The following is a 23,697-nucleotide window of genomic DNA, read 5'->3' on the forward strand; positions in this document are numbered from 1 at the left end:
AGACTGCCTGCTCAAGTGGGTCCCTGACCCCTGAGTAGCCTAACTGGGAGACATCCCCCACTAGGTGCAGACTGACAGCTCACACCTCACATGGCGAGGTACACCCCTGAGAGGAAGCTTCCAGAGCAAGAATCAGACAGCAACACTTGCTGTGCAGCAATATTATATCTTCTGCAGCCTCTGCTGCTGATACCCAGGCAAACAGGGTCTGGAGTGGACCTCAGGCAAACTCCAGCAGACCTCAAGCTGAGGGTCCTGATTGTTAGAAGGAAAACTAACAAACAGAAAGGACACCCACACCAAAACCCCATCAGTACGTCACCATCATCAAAGACCAAAGGCAGATAAAACCACAAAGATGGGGAAAAAGCAGTGCAGAAAAGCTGGAAATTCAAAAAATCAGAGCGCATCTCCCCCTTCAAAGGAATGCAGCTCATTGCCAGCAATGGAACAAAGCTGGACGGAGAATGACTTTGACGAGTTGAGAGAAGAAGGCTTCAGTTGATCAAACTTCTCAGAGCTAAAGGAGGAACTATGTAACCAGCACAAAGAAACTCAAAACCTTGAAAAAAGATTTGACGAATGGCTAACTAGAATAACCAATGTAGAGAAGTCATTAAAAGAACTGATAGAGACGAAAACCATAACACAAGAACTATGTGACAAATGCACAAGCTTGAGTAACTGACTCGATCATCTGGAAGAAAGAGTATCAGTGATTGAAGATCAAATGAATGAAATGAAGCGAGAAGAGAAGTGTAGAGAAAAAAGAGCAAAAAGAAATGAACAAAGCCTCCAAGAAATATGGGATTATGTGAAAAGACCAAATCTACGTCTGATTGGTGTGCCTGAAAGTGACGGGGAAAATGGAACCAAGTTGGAAAACACTCTGCAGGATATCATCCAGGAGAACTTCCTCAACCTAGTAAGGCAGGCCAACATTCAAATTCAGGAAATACAGAGAACACCACAAAGATACTCCTCGAGAAGAGCAACTCCAAGACACATAATTGTCAGATTCACCAAAGTTGAAATGAAGGAAAAAATGTTAAGGGCAGCCAGAGAGAAAGGTCGGGTTACCCACAAAGGGAAGCCCATCAGACTGACAGCAGATCTCTCGGCAGAAACTCTACAAGCCAGAAGAGAGTGGGGGCCAATATTCAACATTCTTAGAGAAAAGAATTTTCAACCCAGAATTTCATATCCAGCCAAACTAAGTTTCATAAGTGAAGGAGAAATAAAATCCTTTACAGACAAGCAAATGCTTAGAGATTTTGTCACCACCAGGCCTGCCCTACAGGAGATCCTGAAGGAAGCACTAAACATGGAAAGGAACAACAGGTAACAGCCATTGCAAAAACATGTCAAAATGTAAAGTCCATCAAGGCTGGGAAGAAACTGCATCAACTAGCGAGCAAAATAACCAGTTAATATCATAATGACAGGATCAAGTTCACACATAACAATATTAACCTTAAGTGTAAATGGACTAAATGGTCCAATTAAAAGACACAGACTGGCAAATTGGATAAAGAGTCTAGACGCATCAGTCTGCTGTATTCAGGAGACCCATCTCACATGCAGAGACACACATAGGCTCAAAATAAACGGATGGAGGAAGATCTACCAAGCAAATGGAAAACAAAAAAAAGCAGGGGTTGCAATCCTAGTCTCTGATAAAACAGACTTTAAACCATCAAAGATCAAAAAAGACAAAGAAGGCCATTACATAATGGTAAAGGGATCAATTCATCAGGAAGAGCTAACTATCCTAAATATATATGCACCCAATACAGGAGCACCCAGATTCATAAAGCAAGTCCTTAGAGACTTACAAAGAGACTTAGACTCCCATGCAATAATAATGGGAGACTTTAACACCCCACTGTCAACATTAGACAGATCAATGAGACAGAAAATCAACAAGGATATCCAGGAATTGAACTCAACTCTGCACCAAGTGGACCTAATAGACAACTACAGAACTCTCCATCCCAAATCAACAGAATATACATTCTTCTCAGCACCACATCGCACTTATTCCAAAATTGACCACATAGTTGGAAGTAAAGCACTCCTCACCAAAGGTAAAAGAATAGAAATTATAACACACTGTCTCTCAGATCACAGTGCAAAAAGCGAACATGCAACTGCTGTATGACTGACAATCGCACTACTGAGCATTTGTCCCAGAAAATGAAGACTTGTGCTCATGCAAAAATTGGTACCTGAATATTCATAGCACACTGATTTGTATTAGAAAAACAAAACATGGTCGGGTGCAGCGGCTCATGCCTGTAATCCCAGCACTTTGGGAGGTCGAGGTGGGCGGATCACCTGAGATCAGTAGTTCAAGACCAGCCTGGCCAACATGGTGAAACTCCATCTCTACTAAAAATACAAAAATTAGCTGGCTGTGGTGGCGCATGCCTGTAATCCCAGCTACTTGGGAGGCTGAGGCGGGAGAATCACTTGAACCTGGGAGGCGGAGGTTGCAGTAAGCCGAGATTGCACCACTGCATTCCAGCCTGGGTGGCAGAGTGAGATTCTGTCTCAAAAAAAAAAGTAAAAGAAGAGAAAACAAAACAAAACAAAACTTGGAAACAGCCTATATGTCTTATAGTAGGTGAATGGTTAGAGAAAAATACTGTGGTATATCCACCACCATGGCATATGACTCTGCCATGAAAATTAGTGAATTTTAGTCCACACAACAGTCTAGATGATGCCAGGAAATTAGGCTGAATAAAAAGAGCCAATCCATAAGCTTACAGACAGTAGGATTCCCTTTATATAATATTCTTTTTTATTATTTATTTCTTTATTTATTTTAAACTTTTATTTTAGGTTCAGGGGTACATGTGCCAGTTTGTCATATAGGCAAACTCATATCACAGGAGTTTGTTGTACAGGTTATTTTGTCACCCTGGCACTAAGCCTATTACTCTATATAATATTCTTGTAATGACAAAATTATAGAACTGGCAAACAGATTAGTGATTACCAGGGATTAGGGATGGGTGCTGGGGTCTGGAGGGAGGTACATGTGATTATAAAAGGATAAATGAATGATCCTTGTGGTAATAAAATTGTTCAGTATGTTGACTGTGCTGTTAGATACGTGAACCTACATATGTGATAAAATTCCATGGAACAAAATACACACACACGCAAATGGGTACAAGCAAGACCAGGGAAATGTGAACATCGGTGGATTGTACAAATGTCATTGTCTTGGTTGTGATCTTGTAGCACAGTTTTCTAAGATGTTACCCTTTGGGGAGATTGGATCTAGGGTACATGGGATCTCTCTGTATTATTTCTTACATCTACAATTACCTCAACTAAGATTTCAATAAACATATAGACAGTGACAGATAAAGTGCCACTAATTATAAAACTAAATCAGAAATAACATAAAGCAATGACAGAGGACCTGTCTCAGAGAAGCAAGAGGTACAACTCCCAGAGCAATTTCTACTCAGAGCACTGTGTCATGAAGCCTGATCCAAGGCCCTGTCTGGACTCGATGGGACAGAGAACCTCTTCAGTGATGTCTGCCCTCATGAAGGTGGAAGTGTCCTCAGAACTAGTGCTGCATGTTGGCCACCCATTCCGTGTGGAGTGCCTGTCTCACACTGACAGTGTGGCACTGTGACATCTGGGGTAGAGGGGGTTTTGAGGTAGCAGGGCCTGTTTAGGGCTCCACAAATTCCACCACTGTAGGCCACACCCTACAAGTCCAGGTGGGGTTCCATGATTACATTGGGTTCTACACTAGCCAGATCCCTAAGGGACTGAGACTGCAGCTAATGTACCAGAAGCTGATATTCACTGAACCTAGGCCCTGTGCTCTACATGAATCAATTTACTTCATCCTTGCCACATTCCTATTGCTTACTTTTGAAAACCAGGCTTTCCTGTTCCCAGATGTTCCAAGCCTGGTGTATTAGGTGTTCATTCTGCCACTAGGTCATTGGCTGATACTGACTTCTTCATAAAGCAGCTGAGAGGTCCCTGAGAGTGACTCTCATCAGCCACTCCTCACTCACCTCCTGCCTCCTGTGCCCCAGGATTGCTGGCTAATTAGGAAGTGGCCAAGTGGGACTGTGCAGGAATCCTAGACTCTCCACAGCCACCACATGCTGTGGTCAGACAGCAGGGCTCCAGGGCAGGGGTCTTGGGTAGCAATAGCCGACCTATATGGAGCATTGCCTGAGTGTCAGACCCTGTGCTCAGAGTGTCACCCTTATCCTCTGACTTCATCTCTCCCAGCATCCTGTGAGATTGGTAGGATTTCCATCCCTTTTTCGTGATAAGGAGATCAAGGGTTACAGAGGTGAAGTTGCCCGAGTGCACAAAGCTGATCAGTGGAGAGCAGTGATTTGCACCCAGGTCTGACTGACCCCAGAGCCCATGATCAAGTTTAGAGTCCTGCATAGGGCCTAGCAAAGGTCTCAGTAAATGTACAGTGGCTGAATGAAAGGCCACTGGATAAATCTCATCCTGGGGCAATACTAGTAGTCCTTAGGGTATGTGTCCTGAAATGAGGTAGCACACCCATCAACCAGGGTAATGGGTGTCATCTGAGCTTGTGCTAAAAGATCCATCTTCTTATAGAGGCATCAAGGAGAATTGTTCATGTTTGTTGAGTGCCTGCTATACATCCAGTTCTGGGCTACACTTCAAGGATGAATGAGATGGGGTCTCCTGTTTTAGAAAACAGTGTTGCTGTGGAGACCAATGTCAGTTGTGAACTTTCTGATGTTTACCTGCTGTTTCCATCTTGTGAGGCCCCATCCACCTTGTCACCTTGCTTCAGATCACCACTTGGGCTGTGACTGGTATGCATTTCTGTGATGGGTTTCACTTAGGGATTTTAGACTCTTTTGTGATTGGGCTTGGCTGGGCCTGGGCCTCCTGATATGGTAGTTTAACCCTCATTTCAGCATGTGTGTGTGTCATGGGGTGGTGAGATGGTACATTATTGCAAGAATTTAAGCTTCCTTGCTTTTTCAAGTATCTTTCCCGTATACTCTCCTAATTAGTATTTTGTTGGGCTAGTGGGTCTCAAAGTGCATACTCTGGACCAGCAGCATTACCTAGGAGTTGTTTGAATGCAGAAGATTAGGCCCCATCCCAGACCTACTGAATCAGAATCTCTGGAGTTGGGCCCAGCAATCTGTGTTTTGACAAGCTCTCCAGGTGATTATGATGCAAGCTCAGGTTTAAGAACCATTGATAAATATAATAGGCCTGGAGTGTGGCTGGTACTTCATAAATGGTCAAGATGGTTACTTGGAATGATGCTGATACTTTGTAGAGCTGACTGATCAAGAACTTGTGATTTCTGAAGGAGGCAACATGGACCTGGTGCTCACCTTCTGGTGCCAAGGACCTTCCAGTATTTAGTCCTGAAAGTCCCACATCCTGGCAACTTCTTAAAGCCACAGACATTTAGTTACCTTACTGGTAAAAGACAGTGTAGTACCACCCATTGATGCCAGGGTGCCATTATGTACCTTGAATTTATAGAGGGGCAAACTGACAGAGAGAAGTCACACAGGAAGGATGTGTTGGTGCCAGAATTCAAATCCAGATCTGTCTCACTCCAGGCACTATGCTTTTAACAAATTTCTCGATGTGGAATTGCTATATCAGAGCATGCATGTGAAAAATTTCTAATACTATTGCTGAATTGTTATTCAAGAGGCACACCACATTGCCTTTTGTCCGAGAGCCACAGCCACACACATATTTTTATGCACTATTGTATATATATTAATGCAGCATATATATATATGTATATATGATAATGCATATAAAAAGATGTGATTTTTCCATATATTTACCAAATGGGCATTTATGAACCCGTTTAATCTTTGCCAATCTGATAAGTAGGCCTCATTTGATTTTCTGGTGCACATTTTTGACATCAGCTAGTGTGCGCAGTTGGACAGCAAAGCTGAGTGTAATGGGACACAGAAAATTGAACAGGGCATACCTTGTTTTGGCTTAGTGTGAACTTCGTTGAAATAAAGTCCTGATGTACTTCAGAGGCTCCTGGGAATACCATTAAAGATACATATGTGAAAATCTATGAGGATGAACATCCCATCTCATTGGTCCCAAGTGGATGCCAGGATTGGAGAGACCATTTTGTAAAGAAGCTTGCTAATCTTTTCTAAGTCTCTAAAGACATCTTCCTCCTTCAAGTTGCAGTTACATGCTTGGGGCTTGGCTGATAAACCCATTAGGTTACCTGGGGGAACAACATGTCGGAGGTTTAGGGCACATACGCTCTCTATTCCTCAAGGGAATTTGTCTCTTTCTTCCAACCTCCTCAAGTTGGTGGCAGAGTAGAGGGACATTTGAGCTGTCAAAGGAATTGGAGAGGGCACAGGAATTCCAAAGCATGAGGTTGGAGGAGATATATATATGTTGTAAATGTGGAGAACCCACTAGCAAGTGAAAATGGGAGCCATATTCCTGTGCAAAGCCTACAAAAAGTTTGTGACTGAGGTGTTGAAAATACAGAAGTTCTGACTCTCAATTCTTGTTTGCCTTTGAAGATCTTTCGAACCCAACATCTCAACTCACCTGGACTATTTTACCTCAAGGGTTCAGGGATAGCCCCCATCTATTTGGCCGGGAATTAGCCCAAGACTTGAACCAGTTCTCATACCTGGACATTCTTGTCCTTCGGTATGTGGATGATTTACTTTTAGCCACCCGTTCAGAAACCTTGTGCCATCAAGCCACCCAGGCACTTTTTAATTTTCTCCCCACCTGTGGCTACAGGTTTCCAAATCAAAGGCTCAGCTCTGCTCACAGCAGGTTAAATACTTAGGGCTAAAATTATCCAAAGGCACCAGGGCCCTCAGTAAGGAATGTATCCAGCCTATACTGGCTTATCCTCATCCCCAAATCCTAAAGCAAGTAAGAGGATTCCTTGGCATAATGGGCTTCTGCCGAATATGGATTCCCAGGTATGGCTAAATAGCCAGGTCATTATATACACTAATTAAGGAAACTCAGAAAGTCAATACTCATTTAGTAAAATGGACACCTGAAGCAAAAGCGGCTTTCCAGGCCCTAAAGAAGGCCTTAACCCAAGCTCCAGTTTTAAGCTTGCCAACAGGGCAATACTTTTCTTTAAATGTCACAGAAACAACAGGAATAGCTCTAAGAATCCTTACACAGGTCTGAGGGACGAGCTTGCAACCCGTGGCATACCTGAGTAAGGAAATTGATGTAGTGGCAAAGGGTTGGCCTTATTGTTTACAGGTAGTGGTGGCAGTAGCAGTCTTAGTATCTAAAACAGTTAATACAGGGAAGAGATCTTACTGTGTGGACATCTCATGATGTGAACAGCATACTCACTGCTAAAGGAGACTTGTGGCTGTCAGACAACCATTTACTTAAATATCAGGCTCTATTACTTGAAGGGCCAGTGCTGCGACTGCGCACTTGTGCAACTCTTAATCCAGCCACATTGCTTCCAGACGATGAAGAAAAAATAGAACATAACCGTCAACAAGTAATTGCTTAAACCTACGCCACTCGGGGGAACCTTCTAGAGGTTCCCTTGACTGATCCTGACCTCAACTTGTATATTAATGGAAGTTCCTTTGTAGGAAAAGGACTTCGAAAAGCAGGGTATGCAGTGATCAGTAATAATGGAATACTTGTAAGTAATCCCCTCACTCCAGGAACTAGTACTCAGCTGGCAGAACTAATAGCCCTCACTCGGGCACTAGAATTAGGAGAAGGAAAAAGGATAAATATATGTACATACTCTAAGTATGCTTACTTCGTCCTCCATGCCCACGCAGCCATATGGAGAGAAAGGGAATTCCTACCTTCTGAGGAAACATCTATCGAATGTCAGGAAGCCATTAGGAGATTATTATTGGCTGTACATAAACCTAAAGAGATGGCAGTCTTACTCTACCGGAGATATCAGAAAAAAAAAAAAAAAAAAGGGAAATAGAAGGGAACCGCCAAATGGATATTAAAGTCAAAAGAGCCACAAGGCAGGACCCTCCATTAAAAATGCTTATAGAAGGACCCCTAATATGGGGTAATCCCCTCCAGGAAACCAAGCCCCAGTACTCAAAAGAAAAAATAGAATGGGAAACCTCACGAGGACATAGTTTCCTCCCCTCAGGATGGCTACCCACCAAAGAAGGAAAAACACTTTCGTCAGCAGCTAACCAATGGAAATTACTTAAAACCCTTAATCGAACCTTTTACTTAGGCATTGATAGCACCCATCAGATGGCCAAATCATTATTTACTGGACCAGACCTTTTCAAAACTATCAAGCAGATAATCAGGGCCTGTGAAATGTGCCAAAAGAATAACCCCCTGCACTTCAGGCCATACATTTCAATCCCTGTACCTGAACAATGGAACAACTGCAGCACAGAAATAAACACCGCTTCCGTTTTAGTAGGACCTCTTGTTTCCAATCTGAAAATAACCCATACCTCAAACCTCACCTGTGTAAATTTAGCAATACTATAGACACAACCAACTCCCAATGCATCAGGTGGGTAACTCCTCCCACACGAATAGTCTGCCTACCCTCAGGAATATTTTTTGTCTGTAGTACCTCAGCCTATCATTGTTTAAATGGCTCTTCAGAATCTGTGTGCTTCCTCTCATTCTTAGTGCCCCCTACGACCATCTACACTGAGCAAGATTTATACAATCATGTCGTACCTAAGCCCTGCAACAAAAGAGTACCCATTCTTCCTTTTGTTATCGGAGCAGGAGTGCTAGGCGGACTAGGTACCGGCATTGGCAGTATCACAACCTCCACTCAATTCTACAAACTATCTCAAAAACTAAATGGTGACATGAAATGGGTCGCTGACTCCCTGGTCACCTTGCAAGATCAACTTAACTCCCTAGCAGCAGTAGTCCTTCAAAATCAAAGAGCTTTAGACTTGCTAACTGCCAAAAGAGGGGGAAACCTGTTTATTTTTATGAGGAAAATGCTGTTATTTTGTTAATCAGTCTGGAATCATCACCAAAAAAGTTAAAAAAATTTGAGGTTGAATACAACGTAGAGCAGAGGAGCTTCAAAACACTGGACCCTGGGGTCTCCTCAGCCAATGGATGCCCTGGATTCTCCCCTTCTTAGGACCTCTAGCAGCTATAATATTGTTACTCCTCTTTGGACCCTGTATCTTTAACTTCCTTGTTAAGCTTGTCTCTTTCAGAATCAAAGCTATAAAGCTACAAATTGTTCTTCAAATGGAGCCACAGATGCAGTCCATGACTAAAATCTACCACAGACCCCTGGACTGGCCTGCTAGCCCATGCTCCCATGCTGATGACATCAGAGGCACCCCTCCTGAGGAAATCTCAACTGCATGACCCCTACTACGCCCCAATTCAGCAGGAAGCAGTTAGAGCCGTCATTGGCCAACCTCCCCAACAGCACTTGGGTTTTCCTGTTGAGAGGGGGGACTGAGGGACAGGACTACCTGGATTTCCTAGGCCAACTAAGAATCCCTAAGTCTACCTGGGAAGGTAACCACATCCACCTTTAAACACAGGGCTTGCAACTTAGCTCACACCGGACCAATCAGGTAGTAAAGAAAACTCACTAAAATGCTAATTAGGCAAAAACAGGAGGTAAAGAAATAGCCAATCATCTATAGTCTGAGAGCACAGCAGGAGGGACAATGACCAGGATATAAACCCAGGCATTCAAGCCAGCAATTGGCTAACCTCTTTGGGTCCCCTCCCTTTTTATGGGAGCTCTGTTTTCACTCTATTAAATCTTGCAACTGCAAAAAAAAAAGAAAAAAAAAAAAACAAAAAAAAATACGGAAGTTGAAGGAATAATGAAAAGGGAAATTAAGGGGCTTAAATATATATATAGCTTAGACCCTGGAGGGAAGAAGGAGGCCTCAAGAAAGGCCTAAAAACTGGAGGAGGCACTGTCGCAGATAGCTAAAGTTTAGAAGAAAGGAAAGTTTTATATACCATGTTCCAAGAAAGAGGTAGTCTACATGAGGTGTGGAGTCCCTGTGCCCCTAATGTAGTAGCTTTCTGATGTGATTGCCTGCTCGGAAGATTTCTCCCAAGTGACTTATATTCACAGCGGGTAGACTGGACAACTAACATGGATTGATACCTTGGTGAAGAGAAACCCCCCCCAAAATTTTTCCTTTTTGGAAGTTTTCCAGCTCTATCAAGTTGTACTTTAGATACAATAAGATCCACCCATTTTTATTTTTATTCATTTTTATTTTTATTTTATTTTTTAGATGATTTAGATTTTATTTTATTTTTATTTATTTATTTTTCTTCAATTTTTCTTTTTCTTTTTTTCTTTTCTTTTTTTTTTGAGATGGAGTCTCGCTCTGTCACCCAGGCTGGAGTGCAGTGGCGCAATCTCGGCTCACTGCAAGCTCCACCTCCTGGGTTCACGCCATTCTCCTGCCTCAGCCTCCCAAGTAGCTGGGACTACAGGCACCCACCACCACGCCCGGCTAATTTTTTTGTATTTTTAGTAGAGACGGAGTTTCACCGTGTTAGCCAGGATGGTCTCGATCTCCTGACTTCGTGATCCACCCGCCTCGGCCTCCCAAAGTGCTGGGATTACAGGCGTGAGCCACTGCGCCCGGCCTTTTTCTTCAATTTTTAAGTTTGGGGGTGCATGTGCAGGATGTGCAGGTTTGTTACATAGGTAAACGTGTGCCATGCTGGTTTGATGTACAGGCCATCTCATTACCTAGGTGTAAGCCCAGCATCCATTAGCTATTCTTCCTGATGCTCTCCTTTCCCCAACACCCTGGCTCCAACAGGCCCCAGTGTGTGCTGTTCCCCATAATGTGTCCATGGATCCACCAGTTTTAAATGTACAGTTGGATGAATTTTAGTAATTTTATACAGTTGTGTAATCACCACCACAATTAAGTCATGGTGCAGTTTCATATATCTAAAAAGTTTTCTTGTGTCCATTTATACCCTTCCAAGACCCCATTAATTTGCTTTCTGTCACTGTAGTCTTTTGTATTTGATTTCTACTTAGCATAATATTTTTGAGATTTATCCATCTTGTTGGGTCTATCAGGATTTGCTCCTTTTAATTGCACAGTTTGTTTATCCATTCATCAGTTGATTGACGTTTGAATTGTTTCCAGTTTGGGGCTACTATGAATCATGCTGCTATGAACTTTTGAGTGTGGGTATTTCTGGATGTATATTTTCACTTCTTTGGGGTATATATCTAGAAGTGGAATTTTTGGGTTGTATGTTAACTGTATGTTTAATTTCATAACATATACAACCTCCTCCCATACTGTTTTGCAAGTGATTATACCCGCTTCGGATTCTCACCAGCAATTTCTGTAAGAGATCTATTGATCCACATCTTTTCCATCACTTGGTATTGTCAGTCTTTTTAATATTAGCCATTTGAATGGGTGTGTAGTGATGTATCATTGTGGTTCTAATTCACATTTTTTCTTTTTTTTTTTTGAGACAGAGTCTCGCTCTGTTGCCCAGGCTGGAGTGCAGTGGCGTGATCTCGGCTCACTGCAAAACTCCACCTTCCGGGTTCACGCCATTCTCCTGCCTCAGCCTACCGAGTAGCTGGGACTGTAGGCACCCGCCACCACGCCCGGCTAATTTTTTTGTATTTTTAGTAGAGATGGGGTTTCACTGTGTTGGCCAGGATGGTCTTCATCTCCTGACCTCGTGATCCGCCCGCCTCGGCCTCCCAAAGTGCTGGGATTACAGGCGTGAGCCACCGCGCCCGGCTAATTCACATTTTTTTCATATGACTAATGATGTTGAGTATCTTTTCATGTCCTTATTGGCCATTCGTATACTTACTTTTGTGAAATGTCTGTTCAAACATTTTGTCTATTTTTAATTGGCTTATTTGTCTTTTTCTTACTGAGTGATAGGAAATGTTTATACATTCTGGATACATGTTAGATATATGTATTGCAAATTTTTCTCCCTGTATCTTATGAAGAATAGAAGTTTTGAATTTTATGAAATCTAATTTATTAAATGTTTTCCTTTTAATGAATTATGCTTTTTGTGTCCTAAGAAATCTCAGCCTACCACAAGGTCCCAAGTTTTTCTCTTGTGTCTTCTAGAAACTTGATAGTTTTAGTTTGTACATTTGGGTCTATCTATGAAACATTTTGAGTTAATTTTTGTGCCTGGCATGAGATAAGGGTAGAGGTTTTTCCTTTTTTTTTTTTTTTTGAGATGGAGTCTTGCTCTGTCGCCCAGGCTACAGTGCAGCGGCCTGATCTTGGCTCACTGCAGACTCTGCCTCCCGGGTTCAAGCGATTCTCCTGCCTCAGCCTCCCGAGTAGCTGGGATTACAGATGGCCACCACCGCGCCTGGCTAATTTTTGTATTTTTTAGTAGAGACGGGGTTTCACCATCTTGGCCAGGCTGGTCTCGAACTCCTGACCTCATGATCCACCCACCTCGGCCTCCCAAAGTGCTGGGATTACAGGCATGAGTCACCGCGCCCGGCCTGGGTAGAGGTTTATATTCTTTCCCAAATGGATATCCAGTTGTTCCAGCATTATTTGTTTAAAAGACAGTCCTGGTTTGTTTGTTTGCTTTTCTTCTGTTTTCTCTCTGTACTTGTATTTTACTGAGCTAAGGGTCCATTGTCTGTATCTGGTAACAATCATGAGGATCTAAATTATAAGTGGAAATACTACTGTTGCTTCAGAAATGGAGCCTAGGTTGTAAGGAATATCAGTAATTTTATGTGGCTATGGCATTTGGTAATGTTTTGTGGGTGTGTAAACTAAGGATACCACAAGAAGAACCAATACATGTTAATCCATTTATCCTCACCTATCTTTGAAGACCTCCAAAAATATTAACTGTAATTTAGCTCAGAAACTATCAAACCTAGCCTCATCTGAATCACTTAAATTGTCTTAAATTGTGCCTTAAATTGTCCTTTATGTTTATTGTAGAGATAATGACTACATATGGTTTCTAAGAAATTGAACAGTATAGAAGAGAAAGTTTCCTGTTTATTTACTAGTTTCCAGTCGAGAGGTAACTTGTAAAATTATTTTGAATTTTGAGTTTTTCTGATGATTAACATCATTACTCTAAAAATGTGTTTATACTTCCAGCTCTTGCTTTATCATTTTTAGACAATATTTGTTGACTTCTAATAAAAATGAAGGATTTAACATACGCTACCTCTTTAACCTATTTCTGACGTCCTCCAAATTTTATTATATTATTATAATTTTCAGAACACCTTAGTGGTTGCCTTTATAACTTTAAGTAATATACTTAAATCTCGATTTCTGGATCCATTAATTACATACAATGTTTATTGGCACTCATTTCAGAGACACTTGCCTGCCCTCTTTCTCCCTCCACTGCTTCCGACTTCTGCCAGTTATAACATTTCTTGTACGTTATTAAGCTCATAGTAACTACCGCCTGTGTTCAAATCTCTGTTGCAACACTTGTTATCTATGTAATCTTGGGTAAATTACTGAACGTCTCTGTGCCATCGCCTTCCTCAACTGTCAAATGGAGATGATAACATCTTCATAGGGTTGCTGTAAGACAAAATTTTACTGAAATCGAAATAAATATTTCAAAGCACTGAAAATTATATTTGGCACGCAGAAAGTGCTTTTTAAGTGTTAAATGTAAAAATAAAATGACAAAATTAAAACCAAAAAAATTCCGTTTTACAACTTTAATGAAATCTTCAGATTGCTGTATCTCTGGCTTGATTCAAAAAAATCAAACCAATGGGCAAAAGAGATAAACATTTCACCAAGGAGGATATACAGATGGCAAATAGGCACATGGAAATACGTTCAACGTCATTAAATATTAGGGAGACTTAAATTAAAAACACTATGTATCTATCAGAAGGGCTAAAATTAGTACAATAACATGCTTTGGAAGATGTGGTGAAACTGGATCACTCATACATTGCTGGTAGAAATGTAAAATGATACAGCCACTTTAGGAGAAAGTTTCTTTTGGAGGAAAGTGGGTGTAGATATAAGAAGGAAACATAAGGGATTCTTGTGGTGATGGAATTGTTCTGTATTTTGACTGTACCTTGACTGTACCAACGTCAATATCTTGGTTGTGATATTGTGTTATAATTTTACAAAGTGCCATCAATGAGGGAAATGGGATAAAGGGTACACTGGATCCTCTGGCTCTCTCTGTGTTGTTTCTTACAACTACATGTGAATCTAAAATTACCTTAAAATTAAAAGTTTACAGCTAGGCATGGTGGCAAAACCCCATCTCTACGAAAAAAATACATAAAATTCGCTGGGCATGGTGGCACGTGCCTGTAGTCCCAGCTACGGAGACGGTGCTGAGGTGGGAGAATGACCTGAGACCAGGAAGTTGAGGCTGTAGTGAGCCATGATTGCACCACTGCACTGCAGCCTGGGTAATGGGAGGCTGTCTCAAAATGAGACCCTGTCTCAAAAAAAAAAAAAAAAAAAAAAAAAAAATTACAAGCTTAATTTAAATCAGCGTTTCCAATAGTAAATTCCATGTAAATAATATTCACAGCAAGACCAAGGTGTGTGATTGGACCCAGAGAGAAAAAAATGTAATCATATGGCACCAAAGAAGGGCTGCTTGAAGGAGAATGTTTCAAGTGTCAAAATCAAATGGATTATCTTTTCTTACACTCCTTCAATGGCTCAGGATGATGCCATGTTTTAGTATGCTTCTTCTTAGAACCAAGATATAGGACAGCTTTTTGTTTTCTTTAGAGTTCCTAATTGTATTTGTTTTATTGACAACCAAAACCACATATAAATAACTTCTGGTTTCTTATATGGGTTGATTATGGAATTTGTGTCCATCTTAAGAGTATTTTTCACTAACCTCCCTGACTTCCTGTTCTAATTATGACCTATTGCTTTCTTGGTCAGCTTAGTAGTTGTCATCTTTAACTTTCTGTTATGCATATCTCTGTGATGCTTTAAAACACAGATTCCCAGGCGTCACCACAGATCTATTCAATTAGCTGGGGTATGGGTGTTTCTGAAAAGCTCCCTCCATGACTTTGCTGATTAGTCACATTTGGGACCCCATATAGCTAATCCTTAGAGTCCTATAGCTGTTATTATTAATAATAATACTAGTAATAATATATACTGTTTATTGAGGATTTACTGTGTAACAGGCATTATTTTAGGTGTGAGTTCGTGCTCTCATTTACTCTTTATTACAAACCTATGAAGTAGGTACTATTATTATCCTTATTTTAGAGAAAACTGAGTATCAGAGAAGTTAAATCACACCACTTTCAAGCTCCAGAGCCAGAATTAGAACTCAGTTTTGTCTGATAATATAATCTTCAATTTTAACCAACGAACTATGTTCATTTTAAAGTAGGTGGGTGTGGTGACACTTACCTGTAATCTCAGCTACTCAGGAGGCTGAGGCAGAAGGATGGCTTGAGCGGAGGAGTTCTGGGTTGTAGTGCCCTATGACAATAGGGTGTCTGCACTAGGTTCAGCATCAATATGATGACCTCCTGAGAGCAAGGGACTACCAGGTTGCCCAAGGAGGGGTGATCTAGCCCAGGAACGGAGAAGGTCAAAACTCCTGTGTTTATCAGTAGTGGGATGGTGTGTGTGTGTGAATAGCCGCTGCACTCCAGCCTGGGCAAAATAGTTAGACCCCATCTCTAAAAATTAAAATTATAGGATAAAATAAAATAAAAACTCAGTAGCTCCATGGAAAACATCTAGAAGTCAAAGAGCTTAGTATTGGGGCACAGGTAAAAGAAGAGTAAAAGGAGAGTATGTATTGTCAACAAATTTTATAGCTAAAACCTGGCATTTTTTAATTAGTTAATTAAGCAATGTCGTTTTTGTAAGATACCAGAGATTTGAAAAACGGGCCATGGATTAAGTGGAAAGCCTTGAGGATTTCTTTTGAACTCTGAATATTTTGGATTTCATAGAAACAATTTATAAATAAACTTCCCATTGTTGAACTAGAGTCTTAATATTTACAAATAACATATGCTCTTACTGTTCTGATATGGACTGATCCCCAAGATCCATCAGGTTAAAAAGAAATAGCATACGCTACCATTTATATTAAAAAGAGGAGGCATGCATATTTGCATTTGGTGATGAAGACATAAGAATCTCTGAAAAGATACACAAAAAGAAAACAAAACAAAACAAAAAAAACTCATGCCCTAGGAATGGGCACAAAAATAATGTTTGAAATCTAAATCTAAATTGTTAATAAAATGTGCAAAACTACTACACACACATATAATGGAATAGTGAATTTTGTGTTACATTAGATCACTGTATGCTTTCATACTGTATTGGTTGTTTTTCTTGTGTAATTTAAAAACCAAACCAACTCTGCTAATTAAGCTCTCCCTGGCCAAGAGCTCACTTGGATCTCTGACAGTTCCTAGTTAAAGCCTAGTTTGTGGTTTTTGACAACAAACCAAGACCCTGTTGTTTGCTTCAAGAAAGCTGGCTGGTTTTAGTTTCTGGCATTATTCTGGGGGGTACCCTCATCCCAACAAGTCACTAATTGTCTTGACCATGACTTATAATTGTGCCAGATTTTTCTTGGTTGCTTTCTGTTTGAGTCAGGTAGTAAGAGTAGTGATGAAATTATTATTAATTTGGTTTTGATTTATGACAGATTATCTTGGAATAGGTGGTATACAGAGATGATTACATAAGGACAAAATCAACTAAATCAAATTAGTTGAACTAATATATGGGTTTTTGGCATATATTTTAATTCTTCCACTCATTGCTTCTTAATTAGTCCAGAACTCCAAGATGAAAATACCATCGGCAAGTGACATTTAATAAGATGAAATGTTAAAAATGTATTACTTCTGATAATGGTATTAAATATCAATAGTATTTAGTTATTTTTTTTTTTTACAATTTTACTTATTTATTTTGGCATGTTTAAGAACAGGAAAAGAGGCTGAGTCAGAGACCTTCCGTACTTTTATTATTAAATCTACCTCATCTCCCTTTTTGTATCTCCCTACCAGAAAAGAAATGGCCTAAGAATTTCTACCTGCTTAGTATGATATTTTAAGACATCTCATAACACTTTGATTTCACTGACATATTACCCAAAGCAACTAGTTTCCATCACCTTTACCCTCTTATGAATCCCCAAACTAAGCTTAAAAGGAAATCACAAGACTTGTAAAAAAAAAAAAATAAATAATAGAACTACTTCTTCCTTCCCCTATATGCTCTACTGGTGTCACTTAACTAAAACTCCTCAGTCTGCGACCTTGGGAAACCTAGAGGCTAAATAGGAGTAGAGTATTGAAGGTCATCCCCTCGACCAAGACCCAAAAAGAAGAGCGTATATTCATCCTAACAGGTATGTGTTTTCATAATTATGGCAGATGGTGATTGAAGCAAAGGCAATTCAAAAAGGGGGGGGGGCACGTGAAAGCAATAATTTTGAATGTTTGACATTTGTTTTGAAACTACCTTACTACCCTGTACCCTTTACCATCTGTCTGTTATCCCTCCCAACACCCACCTCTGTCTTCCCACAGGGCTCCATTGTGTGCAGTTCCTGTTTCTCAGGGGCGGAGCTGTGGGAGGCAGCCATGGGTGCCATAATAGGCACCTGCGGCCAGCACAATGGGCTGTGGGTGCTTGTGGGAGAGACAGATTGATGTATTGTGCATGGGGGAGGAGGGCTGTCACTTGAATCCATGTGAACCCAGGCTTTAGGGGCAAGGGAGATTGACAGCTTTTGTAGGTTGCATTTCTTTTTCAAAGCTTGGCTTTAATAGACAGTAAGTTTGGGGCCCCAGGCTTTCACTCCCATAATTCTAACAGGGCAATCACGAGCATTCAGCATTTCTTTTTACCCCCCTTGTTACGCATTAAATGATTTCAGTAAAGGAATGTGCAGCATTAATTAGAATTTGTTAGCAGATACCAAGGGGAAAAGTTTCTTCACAACAACTATAGGAGGTGTCATTTGTACAAAGACTTTTTTGTTTTCTTTCCCCATTACATTATCACTGCAATATGTAAGGTAGTGATTCTTTTCATTTAAATTAAGTGGAAAGCTACTAAATCTTGTTTTATTCTCCAAAAAGAATAAGGTCCTTAACACTTATCTTTTAACTTCTTTCATTTCCTAAGGTTGGTGTTTACTTTTGCTTTCAGGCTGACCCATTTACTGGTCTATGTGGTTGTGTATCCAGTTTTGTGTACCATTTAGCTCTTACAATTACAAGCAACCCACTACTGATAGATAAGGATTGTTTTCAGGTGAAAATAGCTAGCAATAATACTGGAAATCATGGATACTGGAGCCCATTTTGGTAATGGTATACTGAGAAATGGTAAAAATTAGGCTGCTGTAGATTTGTGTCCTAACTTATTTTCTAACAGTATTTTTCCCTACTTGATATTTAACCTTACCCATGACATCAAACTTATGGAAGAATGAGGCAGTGGCAAAGGAACATTTTTTTCCCGCAGAAAACTTGCTCCTAAACCATGTCAGTTTTTTTTTTTAAACATCAAAAGTTCTCTCTCACACACATACACAGATAGCATCATTTCCTTAGAGCAAGTACAAAAATGGTCTTTTTGTTTAGTATCTGTTTCCTATTATTTAAAAAATAATCCGGACACTTTAGAATTATATAGGAAGAAACCTAATGTCAGATAGGGTATCTTATAAACACACTCTTTGGCATCCTGGGAACTAATAAAACATTACTAAAATTTCTGGTGTGATTTTTTTCTAACATCTCTCTTATATAAAATCATTTTCTCAATAGAAGGAGTTGGAGGCTAATTGAATTAGAATTTCTCCACTCAATTGTTTTATTTAAATGTGTTAAGGACAACAGTGAAAAATATTGTCTACCATTATTTCTCAGAAAGACCATATTCTCACACAGTTGTCTGGCCCTGTCTATAATAATAATTTGGTGCAATGGTTTAAAAAGTAGTGGGGTGATAATAATTAGGGTATGCGACACAGAAATTTCAATGTGGGATTCAACATTTCACCATGCAGGGCATGAAAATTGCCGACCAGGGCTAGTCAGCTCTAAGTACTAATTAACTAATTAATCAGGTGCTGAAACCAACTGAATGGAGGATACCAGCCAGACAACTCAAGCCCAAGCAGAGGTTTGTGCTCTTTGAAAGACAGAGCAGTCTTTCTTCTTGGTTTTTAACCCAGTCAAAAATGAGAAGAGAAAGTAGGATATGCTGTCCTATCGTCAGTCATTTTGGTCTAAACTTTTTACCTTTTTACTTAGAGAAAATAAAACAAAAGCATGTGCCTGTGCTAATAACTGTGATACACCATATGTAGGGCAACCCTCAGAGCGCTGCAAACCTGCCTACTCCTTGGGCATGAAGTATTAACATTTCAGGTCTGGTGAGGGGTGGGGGAATGAAGTAGGGTCTGCCTTCTTGGTTTCTTCCACAATGTATTTTCTGAACCTAAAAGAATGAGAAACTATCTCTCCTCTTAGGCTGGTCTTAGGTCTTTTGCCTCATCCTCCGTTTATGTAAATGAGAAGAGTCCAATTACACATATGGAAAAAGGGTTTAATGAATCGTGAAAAAGCCCGGTTTGCAGAGAAAGAGCACAATTCACTTTTCTCCTTCTCTTCTAAATTTAACTTAGAAACATGTATTTCTTTTAAGGGAGATGATAAAACTTAATAATTTTATTTTATGTACTAATTTTCATTTTTGGGAATTATTAGACATATTTTGCTAGAAGAGTTAGCTTTATTTATGTCTGTAAGGCTTTTTGGGTACTTAGCAATTTTTCCACACAAAAACTGAAAAATTCTAACTTTTTTCTCTAAATCTTAAAATTGATTACGTTAGTTCCTCCAACTTTTGATGTTATTTTTAGTTCAGTGATTTTTTTTTCTCTTTCTTTTAACACAGTTTGCTCTGGAATTGTCTGCACTGAAAAAAGATTGCATTATTACAAGGAATTTGTTATTGAACCCAAGGAAATGACGTTAGTGTTCCATACCGTTTTAGCTTAATTTTGGTATTATTATGATGTTTTAACCAGCTAGAATTTTTAGGGTGTTGGAAATTAGGTAATTTTTTTTTTTCTTTCTTTCCTAAAAGGGACTGAACTTTATATTAGAACAGAAAATCTCGTGTTTGGGCATTCATTTTTTTTTCCTTTTTTCTTTCCCCTTACTTCTTCATCTTGGAATTTTCAATAGTTGAGAGTAGTCCACACAGAATCCACTCTCCACCCCATTTTTCTTAATGACAAAAACCTTTGCAAGAATGAAGGGGGGATCAATACCATTTCTGACCGTTACTCTTAGAATTTGGTAAGTATGAAACTAACCCCGAAGTAGTGCTTTGCAGGGACAGCAGGAAAGTTCTCAATCAGGACTGGAGCACTTTCCGGAGACCTTGTTTAACAACTTCATTGGACACTTGGGGAAACTGAGGCCCAAGAAGAAGCAGCAGGCACTTTCCCTGTGATTTTTTTTTTTTATTCTACAAAATACTACTTTCGTCCACGGAAAACACTTTTCTCGGGCATCTAGTGTGGGGAGGACATTGCTGGGGTCCAGACTGCCTGCCTACCCACGAGGGCCGTGCTCTTTCCACTTTTATTCCCCCGGCCTCCCCGGATCGGCGCCCTGGATGTGATCGACACCATGAAGTTGCCCCATAATCCTCTCTGGCAACATAGGATGTAAAATTTGATCAGCTCATTGGATGAAGCCGACAAGTCCCAAAAATGTGTGAAAAGGGGGCTAAGAGGTAGGCAGGCGCCGCGTTGAGGCAGCGCTCCTGCCAGCCCCCCTCCGAGTTACCGGTGCTGCAGCCGCAGCGCAAGCGGGGGCTGGGACCGAGCTGTGGGGCCGCAGCAGCGGCGGCGACAGAGGCGGCAGCGGCGGGGAGGCCGCAGCGCCATGGGGGGGCCGTAGGAGCGGACCGCGGGGCCGGAAGGGGGCATCGCGGCGGCGCCGGCGGCTGTGGGGTTATCTCCGCGGCCGCGAAGGCAGCGTCCGCGCCGTTGCCGGTGGCTGAGCCGGCGGGCGGGGCGGGGCGTGCACCAGGGCCGCGGGCGACTCGCGCTGTAGCAGTTGGCCTCAGGGCCCCGCCGCCTGCGCCCCGGCCCGCCCGCCCGCCCGCAGGGCGGCGCACGCGAAGGAGGCGGCGGCCGCTGAAGGAGGCGGGGAGCTCGGAGCAGGAGGTGAGGAGGTGGAGGACCAAGAGTAGGCGGCAGCGGCGGCGGCGGAGCAGGAGGCGGTGGTGGAGGTGCGCGGCCTGAAGAGGAGGATGGAGGAGCAGCAGAAGGAGGGCGAGGCCGAGGTCGCGGAGCATTGGTTTTCCAAGTGGGAGCGCCAGTGCCTGGCTGAGGCCGAGCAGGAGGAGCAGCTGCCCCCCGAGCTGCAGGAGGAGGCGGCTGCAGAGTTGGCGGGGCTCAAGAGCGAGAAGCAGAAGCTGTGGCACCTCTTCCAGATCTCGGCCACCGCCGTGGCTCAGCTTTACAAGGATTCTGGGTGCCAACAGCAAGGACTTTCCATGTGGGACCCCTTCCAGAATGCGGCCATGGCCGTGACCAGCCTCTACAAAGAGAGCGGGGATGCCCACCAACGAAGTTTTCACTTGGGGGTCCAGGTTGGCCACCAGCGTCGCATCAAAGATGTGCTGGAGTGGGTGAAAAAGGGCCGGAGCACCATTCGTCGCGAAGACTTGATTAGCTTCCTGTGTGGCAAAGTGCCCCCCGCTCCTCCTCCACCTCGAACTCCTAGGACACCCCCGAAGCCACCCACTGGGGCCCCCAGCCAGGCTGTGGCAACTGAGTCCAGCTCATCGGTGGAGGTCGACCTGCAGCCCTTCCAGGAGGCGACCGCCCTGCATGGCCTCAGTGGCACTATGGCCGGCATCAGCATGCGATCAGGCGACTCGCCTCAAGACAGCGGTGTCGCCAGCAGTGGGCGCCGAAAAAGTGGCTTCTTGGAGGACGACTTGAATCCCTTCGACTCAGAGGAACTGGCCCTCCATCTGGACAGTGGGGGGATCCGCAAGCGCACCTCGGCCCAATGCGGTGATGGCACCACAGACTCACCAATCCAAAAGCGCAACCGAATGGTCTAAGCTGCCTCATTGGTTGCCTGCTGCCATATTGCTTGAGAGTGAACTCAACCTTCGACACGCTTGTCTAAAGGTTACTGGAGACCGTTTTTCTTCCCTTCTCTAAGTTAAACAAAGATTTCTAACAATTCTGCCATGAAGAAACTTTAAAAGTATTCCAGAAGAGGCTTCATATGACTCTGACTTTCCAAAAAATATAATCCTATCAGAGAACAAATATGTAGTAGTTAGCAGGATCATTTAAAGCAAACTTACCTGGTCAAGGCAGGAGTCTGATTTATCTTGTTCACAGTTATATTCCTCAGCACCTAGCACATTTCCAGGTGCTCAATAAATGTTCATTGAATGAATAAATGTGACCTTATTTATTCTTAAAGGGAAGTCATAGCAGGTGTTTTACTTAGTTATAGAATACTTTTTTCGTTGGTAATTGTTGACTTTAATGGTCTTTGCCAATTCAATTGCATTGTATCAAAATGTAAAACTTGACATCTTTGTGAAATCTGGAGTCTTCCATTTTTACCTCACTATACCATGCACCTAATTTCTAGAAAGAAACTGCAAGTAATACATATTAGGCTGTGATTTTTTAATTTTGAAAAATTGTTGATTTTGGTGATTATGTGATGCTGCAAAGAGGTGCTGTGGTGGTTACGCAGATATTACTTGATATTGAGTCAATTCAGTGCTCTTTTGGGGAAAACTAAACCATCAACTTGAGATCCTGATAAAATAAGATGGTGGCCCAGTGGTGCTCTTTTTCCTTAGGAATGTAAAAAGTTCCTTTTTCTGAGGTTACATCTTTTTTATGATCTCTGTTTTGAAGTGGAAGAACAAGTAGTCAGAATGAACTTGTGTTTTTCTTTTTTTTTTTTTTGTTTGTTTTTTTGAGACGGAGCCTTGCACTGTTGCCCAGGCTGGAGTGCAATGGCGTGATCTTGGCTCACTGCAGCCTCCGCCTCCCAGGTTCAAGGGATTCTCCTGCCTCAGCCTCCTGAGTAGCTGGGATTACAGGTGCCTGCCACCACGCCCGGCTAATTTTTTGTATTTTTAGTAGAGACGGGGGTTTCACTATGTTGGCCAGGCTGGTCTCGAACTCCTGACCTTGTGATCCACCCACCTTGGCCTCCCAAAGTGCTGGGATTACAGGCGTGAGCCACCGTACCCAGCCTTTTGAACTTCTGGGTTTTAATTAAGGGTACAGCATGGTATAACCAAAAGAGTGTGAGCTTCGTTTTAAAAGGACCACTAGCAGAATCCTAGCTCCATAAATTAACTGCATGATTTTGAGCAAGTTACTTAATGTCTATTGACTTCAGTTTTTCATCTGTAAAATGGAACTGTGTGTCTCCTAAGGTGGTTGTGAGGATCAGGTGAAATTTATATTTCAAGTGTCCAGCACAATCTTGGCACATAAAGTACTCAATAAAGGTTCTCCCTTCTCTATAAATAAAAATCAATAAAACGTTAAAATCATTTTATTTTAGAAAAAGCAGAAAAGGGCCGGGCGCGGTGGCTCAAGCCTGTAATCCCAGCACTT

General features: G+C 41.8%; 1 protein-coding gene across 1 annotated transcript; it reads left to right on the plus strand.

Annotated features, from left to right (window-relative positions):
- The first annotated feature begins 21,268 nt into the window (after positions 1 to 21,268).
- On the plus strand, positions 21,269 to 22,505 carry LOC104672897 (UPF0472 protein C16orf72). The gene has a single exon (XM_010376761.2). It carries the CDS (start codon positions 21,339 to 21,341, stop codon positions 22,158 to 22,160), a length of 822 nt encoding a protein of 273 aa, XP_010375063.1. The 5' UTR covers positions 21,269 to 21,338; the 3' UTR covers positions 22,161 to 22,505.
- Positions 22,506 to 23,697: the final 1,192 nt, after the last annotated feature.

The sequence above is a fragment of the Rhinopithecus roxellana genome, chromosome 7 (assembly GCF_007565055.1).
Source record: "Rhinopithecus roxellana isolate Shanxi Qingling chromosome 7, ASM756505v1, whole genome shotgun sequence".
Lineage (NCBI taxonomy): Eukaryota > Metazoa > Chordata > Mammalia > Primates > Cercopithecidae > Rhinopithecus > Rhinopithecus roxellana.

Coding starts and splice junctions, on each gene's coding strand:
- LOC104672897 (XM_010376761.2), top strand. CDS start 21,339: ATGGAGGAGCAGCAGAAGGAGGGCGAGGCCGAGGTCGCGGAGCATTGG.